General features: G+C 41.7%; 1 protein-coding gene across 1 annotated transcript; it reads left to right on the top strand.

Annotated features, from left to right (window-relative positions):
* Positions 1 to 1,298: 1,298 nt before the first annotated feature.
* LOC115462104 (platelet basic protein-like) lies at positions 1,299 to 16,919 on the top strand. Its single transcript, XM_030192141.1, has 5 exons — positions 1,299 to 1,463; positions 2,914 to 3,052; positions 3,651 to 3,816; positions 11,608 to 11,691; positions 16,196 to 16,919. Exons 1-5 carry the CDS (start codon positions 1,299 to 1,301, stop codon positions 16,224 to 16,226), a joined length of 585 nt encoding a protein of 194 aa, XP_030048001.1. The 3' UTR covers positions 16,227 to 16,919.
* Positions 16,920 to 18,297: the final 1,378 nt, after the last annotated feature.

The raw sequence follows: 18,297 nt of genomic DNA, 5'->3' as shown, positions 1-18,297 counted from the left end.
TAGATGTTTTGCTCTACAGTTCATCCAAATTTCAAGGGGATGTGTTGGGGGCATGTTTTCAGAGGGATATGGGCAGTACATGGACAACAGCAAAAGATAGACATGGTCTAGTGGTTAGAGTACTGCTCCTGCAATCCAGAGGTGGCCAGTTCAAATCCCACTACTGTTCCTTGTGATCTTGGGCAAGTCACTTAACCCTCCATTGCCTCAGGTACAAATTTAGAGTGAGATCCCTCCTGGGACAGAAAAATATCCAGTATACCTGAATGTAACTCACCTTGAGTTACTACTGAAAAAGGTGTGAGCAAAATCTAAATAATGAAAATGTCTAGGGCCAAAATTAGCACATTTTTGGCTAGCCCTGTTTCAATCACAACTAGGTGACAAAAAGGTGCCCTAAATGACTACTGGAGGGATTAAGGCATAACCCCCCTTACTCCCACTGTGGTCACTGACCCTCTCCCACCACCCCCCCCCCCCCCACCCCCAAATCTATGAAAGAAACAGTTCATACCAGCCTCTATAACAGTTTCAGATGTTATTTCCAGTCCTATTACAGCAACAAGCAGGTCCCTGGAGTAGCCTAGTGGTTGGTGCAGTGGACTGTAGAGAAGGGAACCCAGGCCCATATCCCACTCTAACTGTTATACTTGTGATGGAAAATGTGAACCCTTCAAACCCACAAAAAACCTACTGTATCTACATAGAGGTGATGCCTACAGACATAAACTTTATTGTAGTGGTGTAGAGTTGTAACTAGGTCTCACTGCATAAAATCAGACCTTTGTTAAAATAGCATGAGTTAGTGGTAAAATAACACATCTGAACAGTAGCCCACATAGATATCTATAATAAGACCTGTAAGGAGAATGGCGAAATAAGGTTATGTTAGAATACAGTCAAAATCTGATTGGCTCGTGGCACCATGTTTCCAAGGTCAAACTCTGATATTATGTCAGCTACAGTATATCTGGAATAATCATTTATAATTTTTTTATTTTTTTCAGTGGAAGATATATAGTAATGAGCAAATGACAGAGCAATTTGATCCGTATTATTACCTGATCACTTTTGCGTGATAGTACAAGCTATTATTTTATCTCAGTTCGATTACTGCAATGCGCCATATGTTGGTTTATATTCTAATTGTTGTACTTCTGTTGCACTTTGGGGTGTGAGTCTGTAGTTCGTAGTGGAACTACGAAAGACCAATCTCTGGCTAATAGATACGGGGCTCATGTACAGTAAATATACTGGGATAGACTAGGCAGAAGAGAGATAGCGGTCCAAAGCCGAGTATGCACACAGCTAGCAGAGTCTCTGGAAGCCACTCACACAAAGAAGCAGAAACTATACTGGAACCCACTCATACACAGAAGCTGGAAGCTACTACTGGAACCCACACAGACACAGAGGAACAGTGTAACAGGAACCCACTCACACAAAGAAGCAGAAGTTTCTCAGTAATCCAAGCGATGCAGTGTAGGAAGGCGAGGGCATCTCAGGACCCATAGGGAGCAGATAGCTACAGGGGTGGCTAATGATGCAAGAGCGTCCAAGCCTGAGCCCAACGGGGTTAAATGTTCTGCTCCACAATGTCTAGTGGTGTCTGACATCACTGCAGGGGTGCACTGGCAGCTGGTCCATGCAGGTCTCGCGACATTTCGGGAACAGTGACGGATGGCTCTTCCCGCCACCCGCTGGCAGCGCGGTCCTGGCTACACAGACACAGTCAGACTGTGGCACTAATTTAGTTGATAAGCTGCAGTTTCTCCAGAATGTTGCAGCAAAATTGATATTTAATTGTTCAAGATTTGATCCTGTAACTCCTTTATTGAGAAACTTGCATTGGTGGCCATTCCATACACGCGCTGTATTTAAGACTGCTTGTACAGTATTTAAATTCTTACATGGTTATTGTTCAGTTTTTCATATTCATCTATTAACATACCCAGTCTATCGTGAGCATTCTCATTTCTGTTGTACTCAATTATTGCGTTTTCTGACAATTAAGAAAATTCAATTTAAAAGGGTTTTAGATGGTTCATTTGTATACCAACTCTAGTAGGATTTGGAATTCAATCCCAGCACAAATTTGTACATTTTCTGGATATTTTTTGTTTCTGAAAGCATTGAAAACCTATTTGTTTGACAAATATTAGAATATGTTACTTCTGATGCTGAACCTTTGCTTCTGTATTCTTTTAATTTGTATATCTCATTTTTTGCATTCTTCTACTTTTGTATACAGTATCTTATCTTTTGTTAGCCACTTAGATTCTCTAATTATAGAAGTGGGATATAAATGCCAGGAATAAAGTAGAATGGAAGTCTAACATTGGTCAGGATAAATCCACCAGGCCTGACGTTGACTAATTAGAATCCCACAGCACTAAAAATGTATGCTGGACTGTCTGGCCTCCTCTCTTTTTGGTTTTAGCTCAGTAAAAATAAACTTTCCTATCCATTAGGTTAAAGTAGATTATGTTTTACCTAAATATTGAAATTTTGGACATGTTACCCTCTCAGTGTTTTTCCCTTGTATGCCTCAGGTATGTTACAATGACCAGATGAAATACAACCCAGAATATTGTGCTATAATAATCTTTGAATAGTTACTCAGATAGAATATTGCCGTGTTACCTTGTCCACCCTGCCTCTTTATCAAACATAATAGGTGCTGTAAATATCCTGGTAAATTCAACAGATTAGTAGCAACACTCAGAAGATGTGAATGCAGCATTATTAATGTGGATAGGTGAAGGGTATGTGACGGCCTTGTGACTCAGCCTCTCTGGCTGTAAAGGTGCTCTCGAGCATTTGGAAATTCCTCTAAGGTCACGTAAACATGAAGATGAAAGAGAAACCCTGGCTTTGGTATAAATATCAGCTCAACAACTATTCAACAAACAGACATCCCAAGAGGCTAGATCTCACAGCAGCTACAAGCTGAACTGCGAGAAGCAGGAGAACAACTCAAGCATAGACATGCAGAGCAAATTTCACACCCTCATTCTGGCTATTTGCCTGATGTCTGTTGCTTTGTCTGAAGGTAAGCAAGGCATAGAGGTTGGTAGAGACTGCTGTTCTGTCACATGCATATTTCACAAAATGCCTGCAGCGCTTCCACACGGAGGTGAGAGGCGCTGTCAGGTCAGTGCAGTGGGCCCGATTCGGAGGGGGGCAGGAGTGGCGGCGGGGATGGGGGGGAGGGTGGAGGTTGGTGCGTGCGATGTTCGTTTCCAGGCTCCAGCAGCAGCGGCAGCGTCCGACAGTCTGACTCCGTTTCCCTCTCTGTTCCGCCCTCTGACGTCATCACGTCTTGACGCGAGGGCGGGACAGAGAGGGAAGTCTCTACTGCGCATTTGCAGGTGAGTCGGTCACTTGCCATTTATATGTTTGATAGCAGTTAAAGAGCAAATTCTTTAATAGGGCACTCTTCTTTAAGCACTGCACAAGTATATGAGCATATGTTTTCAGTGCTACACGGATTCTGTGATTCCATTTAAAAAAAAAAAAACTCTAATCAACTGAATGTGTAACACTTTCTACATCAATCATTAGTGTTATATTAATGAACGCTGCCTAATCAGTCTGGTGTGGAGCTCCAGGTGCTCGTCTTTATCAGTTTCTCTGTCGTCTTTCAATAGCAATGAGTGTGCCCAGGATGTATACACCCAGAATGGTCAAGTCCAGGATGGGCATGGAACTCCGCTGCCAGTGTATAAAAACAGAGTCCAACTTCATTCATCCTCACAATATTCAAATTGTGGAGCTCTATCCGAGTGGGGCGCAATGTGCGAATGTGGAAGTCATGTGAGTGTTTTTGGATTTTTATTATGGTGTCAGACTTTTAAAGAAACCAGGATTGGGGGTGTATGTTGTACCTCTGCTCTGTGTGGGAAATGACTGATGTGATTTGGAAAATACAAAAAAGGCTTGCATTAGGCACAAGTTTGACATTTGTGAGCAATGGTGACTATTGCCAAGCCTTCAACCCTGTGAGGGTTTCTTTTAAAGGTAAGACCACTGAAAACAATTCAGGCAGCCAAGCAAGACAATAAGAGCTAAGGTTTTTTTTTTGTAATGCAATATTTTATCATGCAATATATTATGATGAAAGTTTGAGAAGAAGGCAGGCAGCTTTTTGAGATGGGATAAAGACATGAAGTAACACTTAAGCAGCAGTGACCCCACAAATGGACTTGATTGAAATGCTCCTCATGTCCTCTTGCAGTTAAAATATCCATCTAATTAAAAAAAATAATGTCATATCCAGACTTACAATCTGTTTCTTTCAGTTCCAATGAACTGTTCAGAGCAGATTACAGTAAAAGCAGTTGACTTTAAATCTCTTTATAAAGCAGGAACATATAGAGAAATCCATCTATCTTAAAGAAAGAACAACTGAATATTAGCATCCAAGTGCTGGATCCAGTTACAAACATATATTACAATTTTTTCTCAGCTTTTTCCATCCTTTTCCATTCCAAACCTCCTCCCACCATCCCCAGAGTCCATATTGTAATACTACTGTATCCACCTCAACATAATGCAAATTGCTGCATGAAAAGCTTAGCATAGGGAATCATAAACATATTCTCTCTATGCTGTTAATTTCTTAACTAATTACCCATCCTCTATTCAAGGATCTCTCTCCCCCTCCCCTCCTGAAAAGCCCTTTCCTCATCCCCATCTTCAACCTAATAGCACTCAACACCCTAAGCAGTTTAATTACAAATCTTTTCTCACCACAATGTAGGGACTTTTTTTTCTAGATGCTTCAACCTAATTTACCTTCAACATTTATTTGAATCAGTCAGGAAATTGCTGTAGACGCACATGAGTCCCGGATGGAGTGGCCTAGTCTAGTGGTTAGAGCACCAGTCTTGACAAACAGAAGTGGCCAGTTCCAACCCCACTGCTGCTCCTTGTGATCTTGGGCAAATCACTTAACCCTCCATTGCCTCAGGTACAAAATTAGATTGTGAGCTCCCTTGGGACAAAGAAATACCCAGTATACCTAAATGTAACTCACCTTGAGCTACTACTGAAAAAGGTAAATACATCTAAAATCAAAATAAATAAGAAATAAATAGGCAGCAGAGGGCACTTGGTAAGAACCTGTTGTACAAAGGGACATAGGCATCTACTTGCCTTTATAGGATAATAGTAAAAATTTAGGCGTAGTCCCTTATACCAGTCATAGAGATGGCAAAAGTGAGTGTGCCTGATCCTGTGGTATGTGCATAACTTACTCTATTCTATAAATTATGCCTTTAAATGTGAGTCCTACCCGTGCTCTGCCCAGTCTTCACCTATGTGTATGCCTGTTTGTAAAAGATGTGTTATTTATTTACCCTCTTCTTTGCAAACAAATTGCCATTCAAGATGGTGAACAAAATAATGAAAGATATGCAAAATATGTGTGTATTGACAGAACAAAGCTTAGGCAGATTTTTGGCATATGTGTATATATGTATAATTTACTCCCAGAAAGTAACAAGGCAAATGATCTGCAATCTCCAAAATGATGGCAACCCCCCCCCCCCCCCCCCCCCGGAGTAGACCATATTAAAAAAAGGCAAATCTTGTATTTATTTGATCAACAAAGTTTGAATCTTTGTTGATAAATACGTGGTTTGACTTTTTTCATTCAGTCTGCTTGTTTTTGTTTTTTTTTTGCCAGTGTTATATGTATAATTTATGCATATAATCGATGCATAACTGTTAGTGTGTATTTTGTAGAATTACTCCCTAAATGCTAATGCCAAAGTACATAAGTACACTGGGAAAAGACCAAGGGTCCATCGAGCCCAGCGTCCTGTCCACGACAGCGGCCAATCAAGGCCAAGGGCTCCTGGCAAACTTCCCAAACGTACAAACATTCTATACATGTTATTCCCAGAATTGTGGATTTTTCCCAAGTCCATTTAGTAGCGGTTTATGGACTTGTCCTTTAGGAAACCGTCTAACCCCTTTTAGACTCTGCCAAGCTAACCACCTTCACCACGTTCTTCGGCAACGAATCCCAGAGTTTAATTACACGTTGGGTGAAGAAACATTTTCTCCGATTTGTTTTAAATTTACTACACTGTAGTTTCATCGCATGCCCCCTAGTCCTAGTATTTTTGGAAAGCGTGAACAGACGCTTCACATCCACCTGTTCCACTCCACTCATTATTTTATATACCTCTATCATGTTTCCCCTCAGCCGTCTCTTCTCCAAGCTGAAAAGCCCTAGCCTCCTTGGTCTTTCTTCATAGGGAAGTCATCCCATCCCCATTATCATTTTAGTTGCCCTTCGCTGCACCTTTTCCAATTCCACTATATCTTTCTTGAGATGCGGCGACCAGAATTGAACACAATATTCAAGGTGCGGTCGTACCATGGAGCGATATAACGGCATTATAACATCCTCACACCTGTTTTCCATACCTTTCCTAATAATAACCAACATTCTATTCGCTTTCCGAGCCGCAGCAGCACACTGAGCAGAAGGTTTCAGTGTATTATCAACGACGACGACACCCAGATCCCTTTCTTGGTCCTTAACTCCTAATGTGGAACCTTGCATGATGTAGCTATAATTTGGGTTCTTTTTTCCCACATGCATCACCTTGCACTTGCTCACATTAAACGTCATCTGCCATTTAGCCGCCCAGTCTCCCAGTCTCGTAAGGTCCTTCTGTAATTTTTCACAATCCTGTCGCGAGTTAACAACTTTGAATAACTTTGTGTCATCAGCAAATTTAATTACCTCGCTAGTTACTCCCATCTCTAAATCATTTATAAATATATTAAAAAGCACCGGTCCTAGCACAGACCCCTGAGGAACCCCACTAACTACCCTTCTCCATTGTGAATACTGCCCATTTAACCCCACTCTCTGTTTCCTATCCTTCAACCAGTTTTAATCCACAATAGGACTTTTCCTCCTATCCCATGACCCTCCAATTTCCTCTGTAGCGTTTCATGAGGTACCTTGTCAAACGCCTTTTGAAAATCCAGATACACAATATCAACCGGCTCCCCTTTGTCCACATGTTTGTTTACTCCTTCAAAGAATTGAAGTAAAGTGGTCAGGCAAGATTTCCCCACACAAAAGCCGTGCTGACTCGGTCTCATTAATCCATGTCGTCGGATGTGCTCTGTAATTTTGTTTTTAATAATAGCCTCTACCATTTTCCCCGGCAGCGACGTCAGACTCACCGGTCTATAATTTCCTGGATCTCCCCAGGAACCTTTTTTAAAAATGGGCATTACATTGGCCAACCTCCAATCTTCCGGTACCACACTCGATTTTAAGGATAAATTGCATATCACTAGCAGTAGCTCCGCAAGCTCATTTTTCAGTTCTATCAGTACTCTAGGATGAATACCATCCGGTCCAGGAGATTTGCTACTCTTCAGTTTGCCGAACTGTCCCATTACGTCCTCCAGGTTTATCGTGAAGTCAGTAAGTTTCTCCAACTCGTCCGCTTGAAATATCATTTTCGACACCGGTATCCCACCCAAATCTTCCTTGGTGAAGACCGAAGCAAAGAATTCATTCACTCTCTCCGCTACATCTTTATCTTCCTTGATCACCCCTTTTACCCTTCGGTCATCCAGCGGCCTAACCGATTCTTTTGCCGGCTTCCTGCTTTTAATATACCGAAAAAAAGTTTTTACTATGCTTTTTTGCCTCTAATGCTATCTTTTTTTCGTAATCCCTCTTGGTCTTCTTTATCTGCACCTTGCATTTGTTTTGACATTCCTTATGCTGCTTCTTGTTATTTTCAGATGGTTCCTTCTTCCATTTTCTGAAGGCGTTTCTTTTAGCCCTAATAGCTTCCTTCACCTCACTTTTCAACCAGGCCGGCTGTCTTTTGGCGTTCCATCTTTCTTTTCTAATTTGCGGAATATGTTTGGCCTGGGCCTCCAGGATGGTATTTTTGAACAGTGTCCATGCCTGTTGTACAGTTTTTACCCTCTCAGTTGTCCCCCTAAGTTTTTTTTCCACCGTTCTTCTCATTTTATCATAGTCTCCTTTTTTAAAGTTAAACGCTAACGTATTTGACTTCCTGTGTATAGTTACTTCAAGGTTGATATCAAAACTGATCATATTATGATCACTGTTATCAAGCGGCCTCAGTACCATAACGTCCCTCACCAGATCATGCGCTCCACTAAGGATCAAGTCTAAAATTTTTTCTTCTCTCGTTGGCTCCTGCACCAGCTGCTCCATAAAGCTGTCCTTGATTTCATCAAGGAATTGTACCTCTCTAGCGTGTCCCGATGTTACATTTACCCAGTCTATATTTGGGTAATTGAAGTCACCCATTATTATCACATTGCCCATTTTGTTTGCGTCTCTGATTTCTTTTATCATTTCTGTGTCTACCTGCTCATCCTGGCTAGGCAGACGGTAGTACACTCCTATCACCATCCTTTTCCCTTTTATGCATGGAATTTCAACCCACAATGATTCAAGGGTGTGATTTGTGTTCTGGTGAATTTGTAATCTATCTGAGTCAAGGCTCTCGTTAATATACAATGCTACCCCTCCACCAATCCGGTACACCCTAACACTACGATATACTTTGTACCCCGGTATGACAGTGTCCCACTGGTTATCCTCCTTCCACCAGGTCTCAGTAATGCCTATTATATCCAATTTTTCATTTAGTGCAATATATTCCAACTCTCCCATTTTATTTCTTAGACTCCTAGCATTTACATATAGACATTTCAGAGTATGTTTGTTGTTCCTATTTGCATGATGCTTAGTACTGGACACTACTGATTTGCCATCTTTTGTCTGATTTTTAGTTGTGTTTAAAGGCACCTGGCCTACCACGGTCTGTTGTGCAACCTCACTATCCAGAAACCCTATCTTCCCTGTTTGTGAGGTATCTTTGCAAGATACCTTATCCCGAACCATGCGCTTTTGAGCGACTGTCAGCCTTCCCCCCATTTCTAGTTTAAAAGCTGCTCTAGCTCCTTTTTAAATGCCGACGCCAGCAGCCTGGTCCCACCCTGGTTAAGGTGGAGCCCATCCTTTCTGTATAGGCTCCCCCTTCCCCAGAATGTTGCCCAGTTCCTAACAAATCTAAAACCCTCCTCCCTGCACCATCATCTCATCCACGCATTGAGACTCTGGAGCTCTGCCTGTCTCTTGGGCCCTGCGCATGGAACAGGTAGCATTTCAGAAAATGCTACCCTAGAGGATCTGGATTTGAGCTTTCTACCTAAGAGCCTAAATTTGGCTTCCAGAACCTCTCTCCCACATTTTCCTATGTCATTGGTACCCACATATACCAAGACAGCGGACTCCTCCCCAGCACTATCTAGAATCCTATCTAGGTGACGCGTGAGGTCCACCACCTTCGCACCAGGCAGGCAAGTCACTAGGCGATCCTCACGTCCACCAGCCACCCAGCTATCTATATGCCTAATGATCGAATCACCAACTACAACAGCTGCCCTAACCTTTCCCTCCCGGGCAGCACTTGGAGACATATCCTCGGTGCGAGAGGATAGTACATCCCCTGGTGGGCAGGTCCTGGCTACAGGAGTACTTCCTACTTCACCAGTGTGATGCTCTCCTTCTAGGAGACCTCCCTCCTCCAGGGTAGCACAAGGGCTACCAGAATGGAGGTGGGACTTCTCTACAACATCCCTGTAGGTCTCCTCTATGTACCTCTCTGTCTCCCTCAGCTCCACCAAGTCTGCTACTCTAGCCTCAAGAGAACGGACACGTTCTCTAAGAGCTAGGAGCTCTTTGCATCGGGCACACACATATGACATCTCACCAACTGGGAGATAATCATACATGTGACACTCAATGCAAAAGACTGGATAGCACCTCTCTCGCTGCTGGACCGCTGACTCCATCTTAGTGTTTTTGAGTTTTTTAATAATTTAAAACTTGCTACAGTATTAAGGATATTAGCCTAATATAAAAGTGTCTTTTAGTTTATATAGTATATTGTGTGATTTATTTAGTGTTTCCTTCTTAGATGGTAATGAAATGTATTTAAAACTCTGTAAGCGCACTCCTTGCTTGTTACCCTAATTAAAATAACTGACTATAAATGAAGAGTTGTCCTAGGGGTGGGTGGTAATGCTAAATTTGATCCTGGAGTGGCTGTTAGGTTCTATCTGTTAATGCTGTGGTACAAAGCTTTTAAAACTAAGTGGAAAAGACTATGGAGATTAGTTGTTACCTAACAGCTGCTGAAAGTCACTATGGGGGTCCTTTAACTAAGCCGTGGTAAAAAGTGGCCTGTGGTAGTGTGGGAGTGTGTTTTTGGTGCATGCTGGGCCATTTTTTACCACAGCTGGGAAAAAAGGTTTTTTAAAAATGTGGGCAGTAATTGGGCCGTGTGCTAAAATTAAAAGTAACGCACAGCTACTTACTGCTTGAGCCCTTACCGTCACCCATTGGCCTAGTGGTAAAGGCTCAGACACACACAGTACTCATGCAGCACACACCAATGTGGCCACACTGCCGATTACCGCCGGGAACACCACCGTGGTAGAAAAAAGGAAACTATTTTCTACCACAGAAAACAACATGCGCCAACTTTGAAATTACCGCCATGTGGGTGTGCTAACTGAATTGGCATGCGCTACACATGCGGTAACCCTACTGCCGCTTTATAAAAGGACTGCTGTATTTCAAAAGTTCAGTGTGCTATTTTCTGTGCCACACACCTATGAAGAGTGATCTAACTAACCAGCTTTTGCTTTAAGCTGCAGTGTGGAGACAGAAGAGAGTGAATGAGATAGCAAAAAAAAAAACAAAACACCAGCTACTCTTAGAAGTCAGTCAGAGCATGGAGAGCTATAACAAACAGCTGGGGTTTCTCTAATTGAACAGGTGTGCTGAAATCCCTATCCAATGTCTAACACAGGAAAAACGCATTATGCAGTTTTAATAGCAGCTTAACCTGCAAATGCCAGAGGGTACATTTCTTTGAATGATCATATTTATGATGGGCGTTCACATTCAGAGTTCAAGCAACATGAAAGTTCCTTTCTAAACACAGGTGTACGAACAATGTCATAGAAATCTGATATACATATGCTGACTTAGAGAATGTAGGTGTGCATTAAGGGGTCCTTTTATTAAGCTGCGGTAAAAAGGGGGCCTGCGCTAGCATCAGCGTGCGTTTTTGAAGTGCGCTGAGGCCCCCTTTTACTGCAGCGGGTAAAAGGCTGTCTTTTTTGGTCGAAAAGAAATGGCCATGCAGTAAGTGAACCACTTGCTGCGTGGCCATTTCGGGGGGGGGGGAGCATTTACCGCCACCCGTTGAGGTGACGGTAAGGGCTCCCGCACTAACCCAGCAGTAACCGGGCAGAGATTACTGCCAGGTAAACACCAGCGCTACAAAAATAGAATATATTTTTGTAGCATCAGAAACAGCATGCGCAGGGGGTGGGAAGTACCACCAGGCTCCTGCGATAGTTCCGGAATAGCGAGCAGTAAGCCCGCATTGGGCTTACCGATGCTTAGTAAAAGGGCACCTAAATCTATAGATGGATAAGATTTGAGCAAACCATCACAATCCAGTTTAGTACATGTAAGGTTTATCATTGTCCTGATGTTCCTGTTCACAGTGCGACTCTTAAAGACGGACAGCGGGTGTGTTTGGATCCCTCTGCCCCTTGGGTGCGGAAAATTATCCAAAAGATATCAGAAAGGTAAGATCCATTTCCGTAGTCATCTCATGAGGAAAGAGCTGAGGAGAAATAGGATAAAACCCTGAGTGCAGTGGTACTGGTATATGTGAACCGATTGCTCTTCCAGAAAGCACAGAGGCTTGGGAACACTCCATAAAGCTACATAGCAGTGCATTAAAACAAAAATAGCAGGTTTATTCAATTCATAACTAAGCTCTGGTATTCATTGCTAGATGATATAGTAAAAGCAGTTGGTGCAATTTGGATTAACAAAGATTTGGAGACATACCTAAAGGACAAGTCCATAAAATGTTATTAAAGAAGATTTGGGGCATTCATTTCTTATCACTGTGGGGTGCAACTTGTAACCTAGACTGGCCACTGTTGGAAATAGGATACTGGGGCTGATGGACCTTTGGCCTGAACTGGTATGACAGTTCTTACATTAGTATGTAACAGTGAACTAGTCAGCCTTAGAGCAATATGTCAAGCAGAAGGTCAACTAATTTTCTTTGTTTATATTGTAATTTTCCTAGACACCTGAAGTTGCACACTCTAATTGGGGACTGCAAGTGGATGTGCTTGTTCTTTTAGTTTTTGGTTTTTGGGTTAAAGGAATATTCAATTTCCTTGTTTAGATCCTATTTTCTGTGTGCATTTCAACACTGCACCAAATATGCAAAAAATCGTTACAGGAACTTCCACTTATCTTAAAGTTATTATTGATTCTCCATCTGTAAAATCACCAAAAAAGATGTTAGCAGGCGCTTCTGAATTCACTCAATGACATCATATCACTTGGCAATAATATTCTTCTATTAAAAAATGTCCTTTCATTCATGCATATAAACTTGAAAGTAATCATACAGTATATATCACTGAATTAAAAGAGCTCAAACCCATCATGGTCCATGTTTCACTTACAAATGCTTCATCAGGGGTTGAGACTATGAAACAAATCACAAACAAACGCACTCACTATCTCACATAGCTGGTGAAAAAATCAAAATATAACACTATTTTGATTTTTTTTTTTGCCAGCTAAGGGCCCCTTTTACAAAGCTACAGCAAAAGGGAACCGGCGCTGGCATCGACACATGTTTTACACAAGTGCCAAAGCCCCCTTTTACCATAGCTGGTAAAAGAGAAGTCTCGCCTTCCTGCAGGAAATGGACGTGCGGCAAGTAAAGCGCTTGCTGTGTAGCCATTTGGAGGGTGGGAGCCCTTACCGCCACCCATTGAGGTGGTGGTAAGGGCTCTCACTTTAACCCAGCGGTAATCGGGCAGATTACCACCAGGCAGGAGCGTAGCCATACTTCGGTGGGAGGGGGGTCCAGAGCCCGAGGTGAGGGGGCACATTTTAGTCTCCCCCCGGCGCTGCCGACCCCCCCGCCGCCATTGCCGACACCCCCACCACCATTGCCAACACTTCCCGCCGCTGCCAGCACCACCACCAACAACTTTAAGTCTTTTTCCTTTGTTTGGTTTCTGACTTGAGTCTGACGTCCCTTGGCCCCATAGTAGCTATGTCACTGCCACCAGGTACACTCCGGTGCTACAAAAATAAATACATTTTTGTAGTGCTGAAAATGACGGCAGGATATGGGTGGGAAGTACCGCCAGGCTGCTGCAGTAGCTCGGCGGTACTTCCTGTATAGCGAGCTATAAGCCTGTGTTGGGCTTACTGCCGCTTGGTAAAAGGAGCCCCAAGTGATATGATTTACACTGAGCGTCCTTGGCCTGATTTGAAGAGCCTGATCCTGTTCCCACTCTTTGTCTTAGCGTGTGATTCCCCATGGGACCTTGGTATTTTTTCCACTCCTGTGGTTTTCCTGCAATGTTGAAATGCACACATATTACAAGTGGATTATTTATTGTTGGACAATTACGGTGAAGAACTTTCATAGCCTGCATCCTTAGACAATAATATTTTTATAATTGTGTGAATATATGTTGGATTGAATGTTATATGTGTTCATACAGCTGGTGAAATGTACAATGAAGGTTTTGATTCATGAGTTAAAATATTAAATGTTTATTGGCTGGTAAACGGTCATAGACTGGCAGTGCTATTGGTCCTGGGTCTCACAATGAAAATGGGCTTCTGGAAAAAAATTTTTATTTCATATTTAACTGACCACAAAATTAATTTGATTGCTGGGTTTTTTTCTGAATTATAAACAAGTATATACACTTCTAGAGCCAAAAATCTGCATTATCTGCTTGGAATATCTTTTATTATTATTATTATTATTATTATTATTATTATCATGAATTTCAGGGCTCTGGAGCCTCCTAATGTGCATTGGCCCAGGGCTCTCTGATTTTCTGAAAGGCCCTGCTAGAAAGAGAGGAATCACTGAAGGGCTCTTCATGGAGGCAGCCTTTCTAATACCATACATCCTCATAGCTCAATTTATCAGTTTGCAGTAAGCTAAAGGAGATGGGACGACTTCCCTATGAGGGAAGGCTAAAGCAGCTAGGGCTCTTCAGCTTGGAGAAAAGGCAGCTGAGGGGAGATATGATAGAGGTCTATAAAATAATGAGTGGAGTTGAACGGGTAGATGTGAAGCGTCTATTCACGCTTTCCAAAAATACTAGGACTAGGGGGCATGCGATGAAGCTACAATGTAGTAAATTTAAAACGAATCGGAGAAAATTTTTCTTCACTCAACGTGTAATTAAACTCTAGAATTCGTTGCTAGAGAATGTGGTAAAGGCAGTTAGCTTAGCGAAGTTTAAAAAAGGTTTGGACAGTTTCCTAAAGGAAAAGTCCATAGACCATATTAAATGGACTTGGGGAAAATCCACTATTTCTGGGATAAGCAGTATAAAATGTTTTGTACATTTTTGGGATCTTGCCAGGTATTTGTGACCTGGATTAGCCACTGTTGGAAACAAGATGCTAGGCTCGATGGATCTTTGGTCTTTCCCAGTATGGCAATACTTATGTACTAAAGATGATTTTGTGAAGGACAATTCTATAACTGGGAATCACAGTTACATGCATTAATGTAGAGAGTATAAGCACTAATGCGTATAAATGGACATTTACCTGCAAAAGTGCTATTCCGTAAGGCAATGCATAAGTGACATAGCAATGCATAAGTGACATAGCAGATAAATGCAGGGGGGGGGGGGTCATATGGGCATATCATGGGTACAGGTCCAAGTTACACACCTAATTACAGATTATTATTGCATTTATACAACCACAGTTACACCAGGTCTATGTCTAGTGTAAATGTTACCAAACGAAAAGAACAAAACTCCGCACTCTGCAACACAAAGCAAGAAATAGCGGAGGCGACAAAGATTATCTGGTGCACTTATGTCCTTTAATGAATTTCTTTAAAGTGATACGGTGACTCGACATGGGTCATGTTTCGGTGAAAAGCCTGCCTCAAGAGTCTAATGATGTCCACAAAAATCTTCGTGTCACCAATGTTCACAGTCCGCATAAATCTCTACAGATGCCAAGAAAAGGCAAATCCAACATGTTTCTTCGCTCCAGAAAACTTGCAGTATGCACATCTGTATGTAATAGAGCGCCAAAACTACAGCTGCCACTAGTACTTACCAGTGGGGTAGCTACGTGGGGCCACGGGGGCCTGGGCCCCCGTAGATTTGGCCCTGGACCCCCCTGCCACTGACCCTCCTGCCGCCAACCCTCCCCCGCCACCACCGTCGGCTACCTTTGCTGGCGGGGGACCCAACCCCCACCAGCTGAGGTCCTCTTCTTCCTGCGCAAGGCTTTGTTCTGTTTCTGTGAGTCTGACGTCGAGAGGGTCGTCGTCGGGGGGGGGGGGGGGTCAAAGTTGGTGGCGATGGCGGCGGCAGGGGGGGGGTCAAAAATGGCATGGGTGGTGCCGGTGGTGCCGGGGGGGGCTAAAATGTGCCCCCTCACCCCTCCCGCCGAAGTCTGGCTACGCCCCTGGTGCTTACCACGTTCTATTTCTTATGGATCTGCACACTGCAAGTTTTCTGGAGTCAAGATACATGTTGGATTTGCCTTTTCTTGGCAATTGTGGAGATTTATAGTAACTGTGAACATTGATTAAAGGACATAAGTGCACCAGATAGTGCACTGTTTCTTGCTTTGCATAGTGTAAATACCAGTTTACACTAGTATTCTATTACAGAATCTGGAAGTTCAGATGCTGTTATAGAATGCACTCTCATCGCACAGCATTGGGTCATCTAAATGGAGGTACCCAGTTATAGAATTCTCTCATAGACTAGAAGCTGATGTTGGTGTCCACTATAATAAACCTACTTGGTGCAACAATTTGGCCTCTCGCTATTACTTTTTGAAGGTCTGGTGTTCATGAAAAGATGGAATCAGAGCAGCGTGATCATCCAGGTATTATCATGTCTGTTGTTTTAATCTTGCATCCAATTATGCTGTCCAATTAAGTTGTTATGATTTCATGGATATAATTGTGTCGTTGATTTTTTTGTGTCATTTTAATTGTACTGTCATGTTGCTTCGCATGCTATTCTTGAATATCTTCTTCTGTTACAGTTCCCCAGATATCAACAATGAAAGTCAGTAATGATGACATTGAGATAGAAGAGCTGTATGGCTTTGAAGCTTCCCAAGAAGATGAAGGAAGAAAAGACCTTAATTCACAAGCAAACAATCTTTTCTTCAGCTATGTTTTAATGAGTATAAGTTGCATATCTGTACATTTATTTAACAATGCAAATTGATTCCGGTTGAAAAAAAAAATGGTTGTTTCATTAGTTTACACGGAGGCACATCCCTGAGGCCAAAATACAAGTAAAAATATGATAACATTTTTTTAACAAGTGCTGTAATTTTACTGAAAATCATGCCTTATCCTGGATACTTGAATGTTCTGTAATGCAGGAAGCTGAACGATCACCTCTTGACATTTGAGATTTCCTTGCTGGAAGGGTCGAGGAGAAGTATTGGTATTGGCCTCAGTGATAGACGTCACGCCCATCATTCTGTACATTCAATGTCATGAAGGTGTACAAGCCAAAACCGTAGTGTCCAAATTAAAACAAGACACAAGCAGTAGGGATGAAGTACTTGAAATTATTAACATGAGGAGATAAACTACCCACACAGGTAGACTGAATAAATCTGTACCCTGAAGAGTTTACAACCAAAGAGATACCTTGGGGAGGAGTAATGATGGAAGCAGGACTTTAACTGAAGTTACTTCCTCTTTTGCCTGAGGCTCTTATTAACTAACATTTAGTTTAAAATATTGGCATTATCACATTACTACTACTACTACTATTTAGCATTTCTATAGCGCTACAAGGCGTACGCAGCGCTGCACAAACATAGAAGAAAGACAGTCCCTGCTCAAAGAGCATGTCATCTGCCACAAAGCCCACTGTATAGTTTTATTTATTTATTGGGATTTATTAGAGAATCACCCAAGGCAGTGTACAGTAGGTACAGTTTAACATCAAATTTACAATTTTGTTAACAGCATAACAATAGAAAAATGAACAAGTAAAGACATAGAATAAAATGGACTGTGAGGCAGATAATGCATAATAATGCCATTATCACACACTAAACATTAGTAAATAGAGGACTGATGTCTTAAAAGAGAAAGATAACTTGCAGAAAAAATTAGGGGATCATTGTTACATGATATGTAATAATTTAAAATAGTGCTTTTCAACCCAGTCCACAGAACACCCTGAGCCGATGAGGTTTTCAGCATATCCATATGCATGAGATCGATCTGCATTCACTGCTTTCTTGGTGTGCCCTGAGGACTGGGTTGAGAGCGAATGATTTAAAATATACCTCTTTAGTAATTATTTCAATATTTTTAATGTGTACTTAAATATTGTTATTTATATATATATTTAATTCAAGTGATTTATTGGTGAATGAAATGAAAACCTTTCTATTTCTCTGAAAACTGTAGACGTGTGCTTAATGATTGTACTTTATAAATAGATGATGGAGGATGCATATGACTTTGAATGTTAAATATGTGATATTATTTATATATTTATTCAACATTAAAGTTGATACATAAGAACAAGCACTACTGCATGATTTTGCTGTTGTTTTTATAACACTTCACATAAAGATGATGATCCTTTCAGAAATATTTAATTATAATAAACATTTAGGAGGTAGTTGGATTAAAGTATGTGCATATTTCTATGGTACACCTATACTTCCACTTTGAAAAATGACCCCAGAAAAATTATGCAGTTACATTTACACTTCTACTCAGTATTAAACAGATGGCAGGCATTAAGAAGTTAAAGTGAAGCTGTATTTGGCAGGAACTAAGCCAGGTGCATTATATGCTATTAGACTCAATGTTCATTATCTAGAGATACATTTAAAGCCATTTAGGAGGTCTTTTACAAAAGTGTGCTGGCGTTTTAGCGCGTGTTAAAAATAGGCACGCGCTAAACACTGAAGACGCCCATGTATTCCTATGGGCATCTTTAGCATTTAGCGTGTGCCTATTTTTAACACGTGCTAAAAATGCCAGCGCGCCTACGTAAAAGACACCCTTAATAAGGTGAGTTGATAGGTCACTTGTCTAATTCATTAATATGCAAGAATCAGACAATCTATACAAGGAAAGCAGAAAATGGGGTGAATGGGAGAGG

This window comes from Microcaecilia unicolor, chromosome 2 (genome assembly GCF_901765095.1).
Source record: "Microcaecilia unicolor chromosome 2, aMicUni1.1, whole genome shotgun sequence".
Taxonomy (NCBI): Eukaryota; Metazoa; Chordata; class Amphibia; order Gymnophiona; family Siphonopidae; genus Microcaecilia; species Microcaecilia unicolor.
The sequence above is the reverse complement of the archived record's forward strand: the minus strand, read 5'-3'. Positions and strand labels throughout refer to the sequence as shown.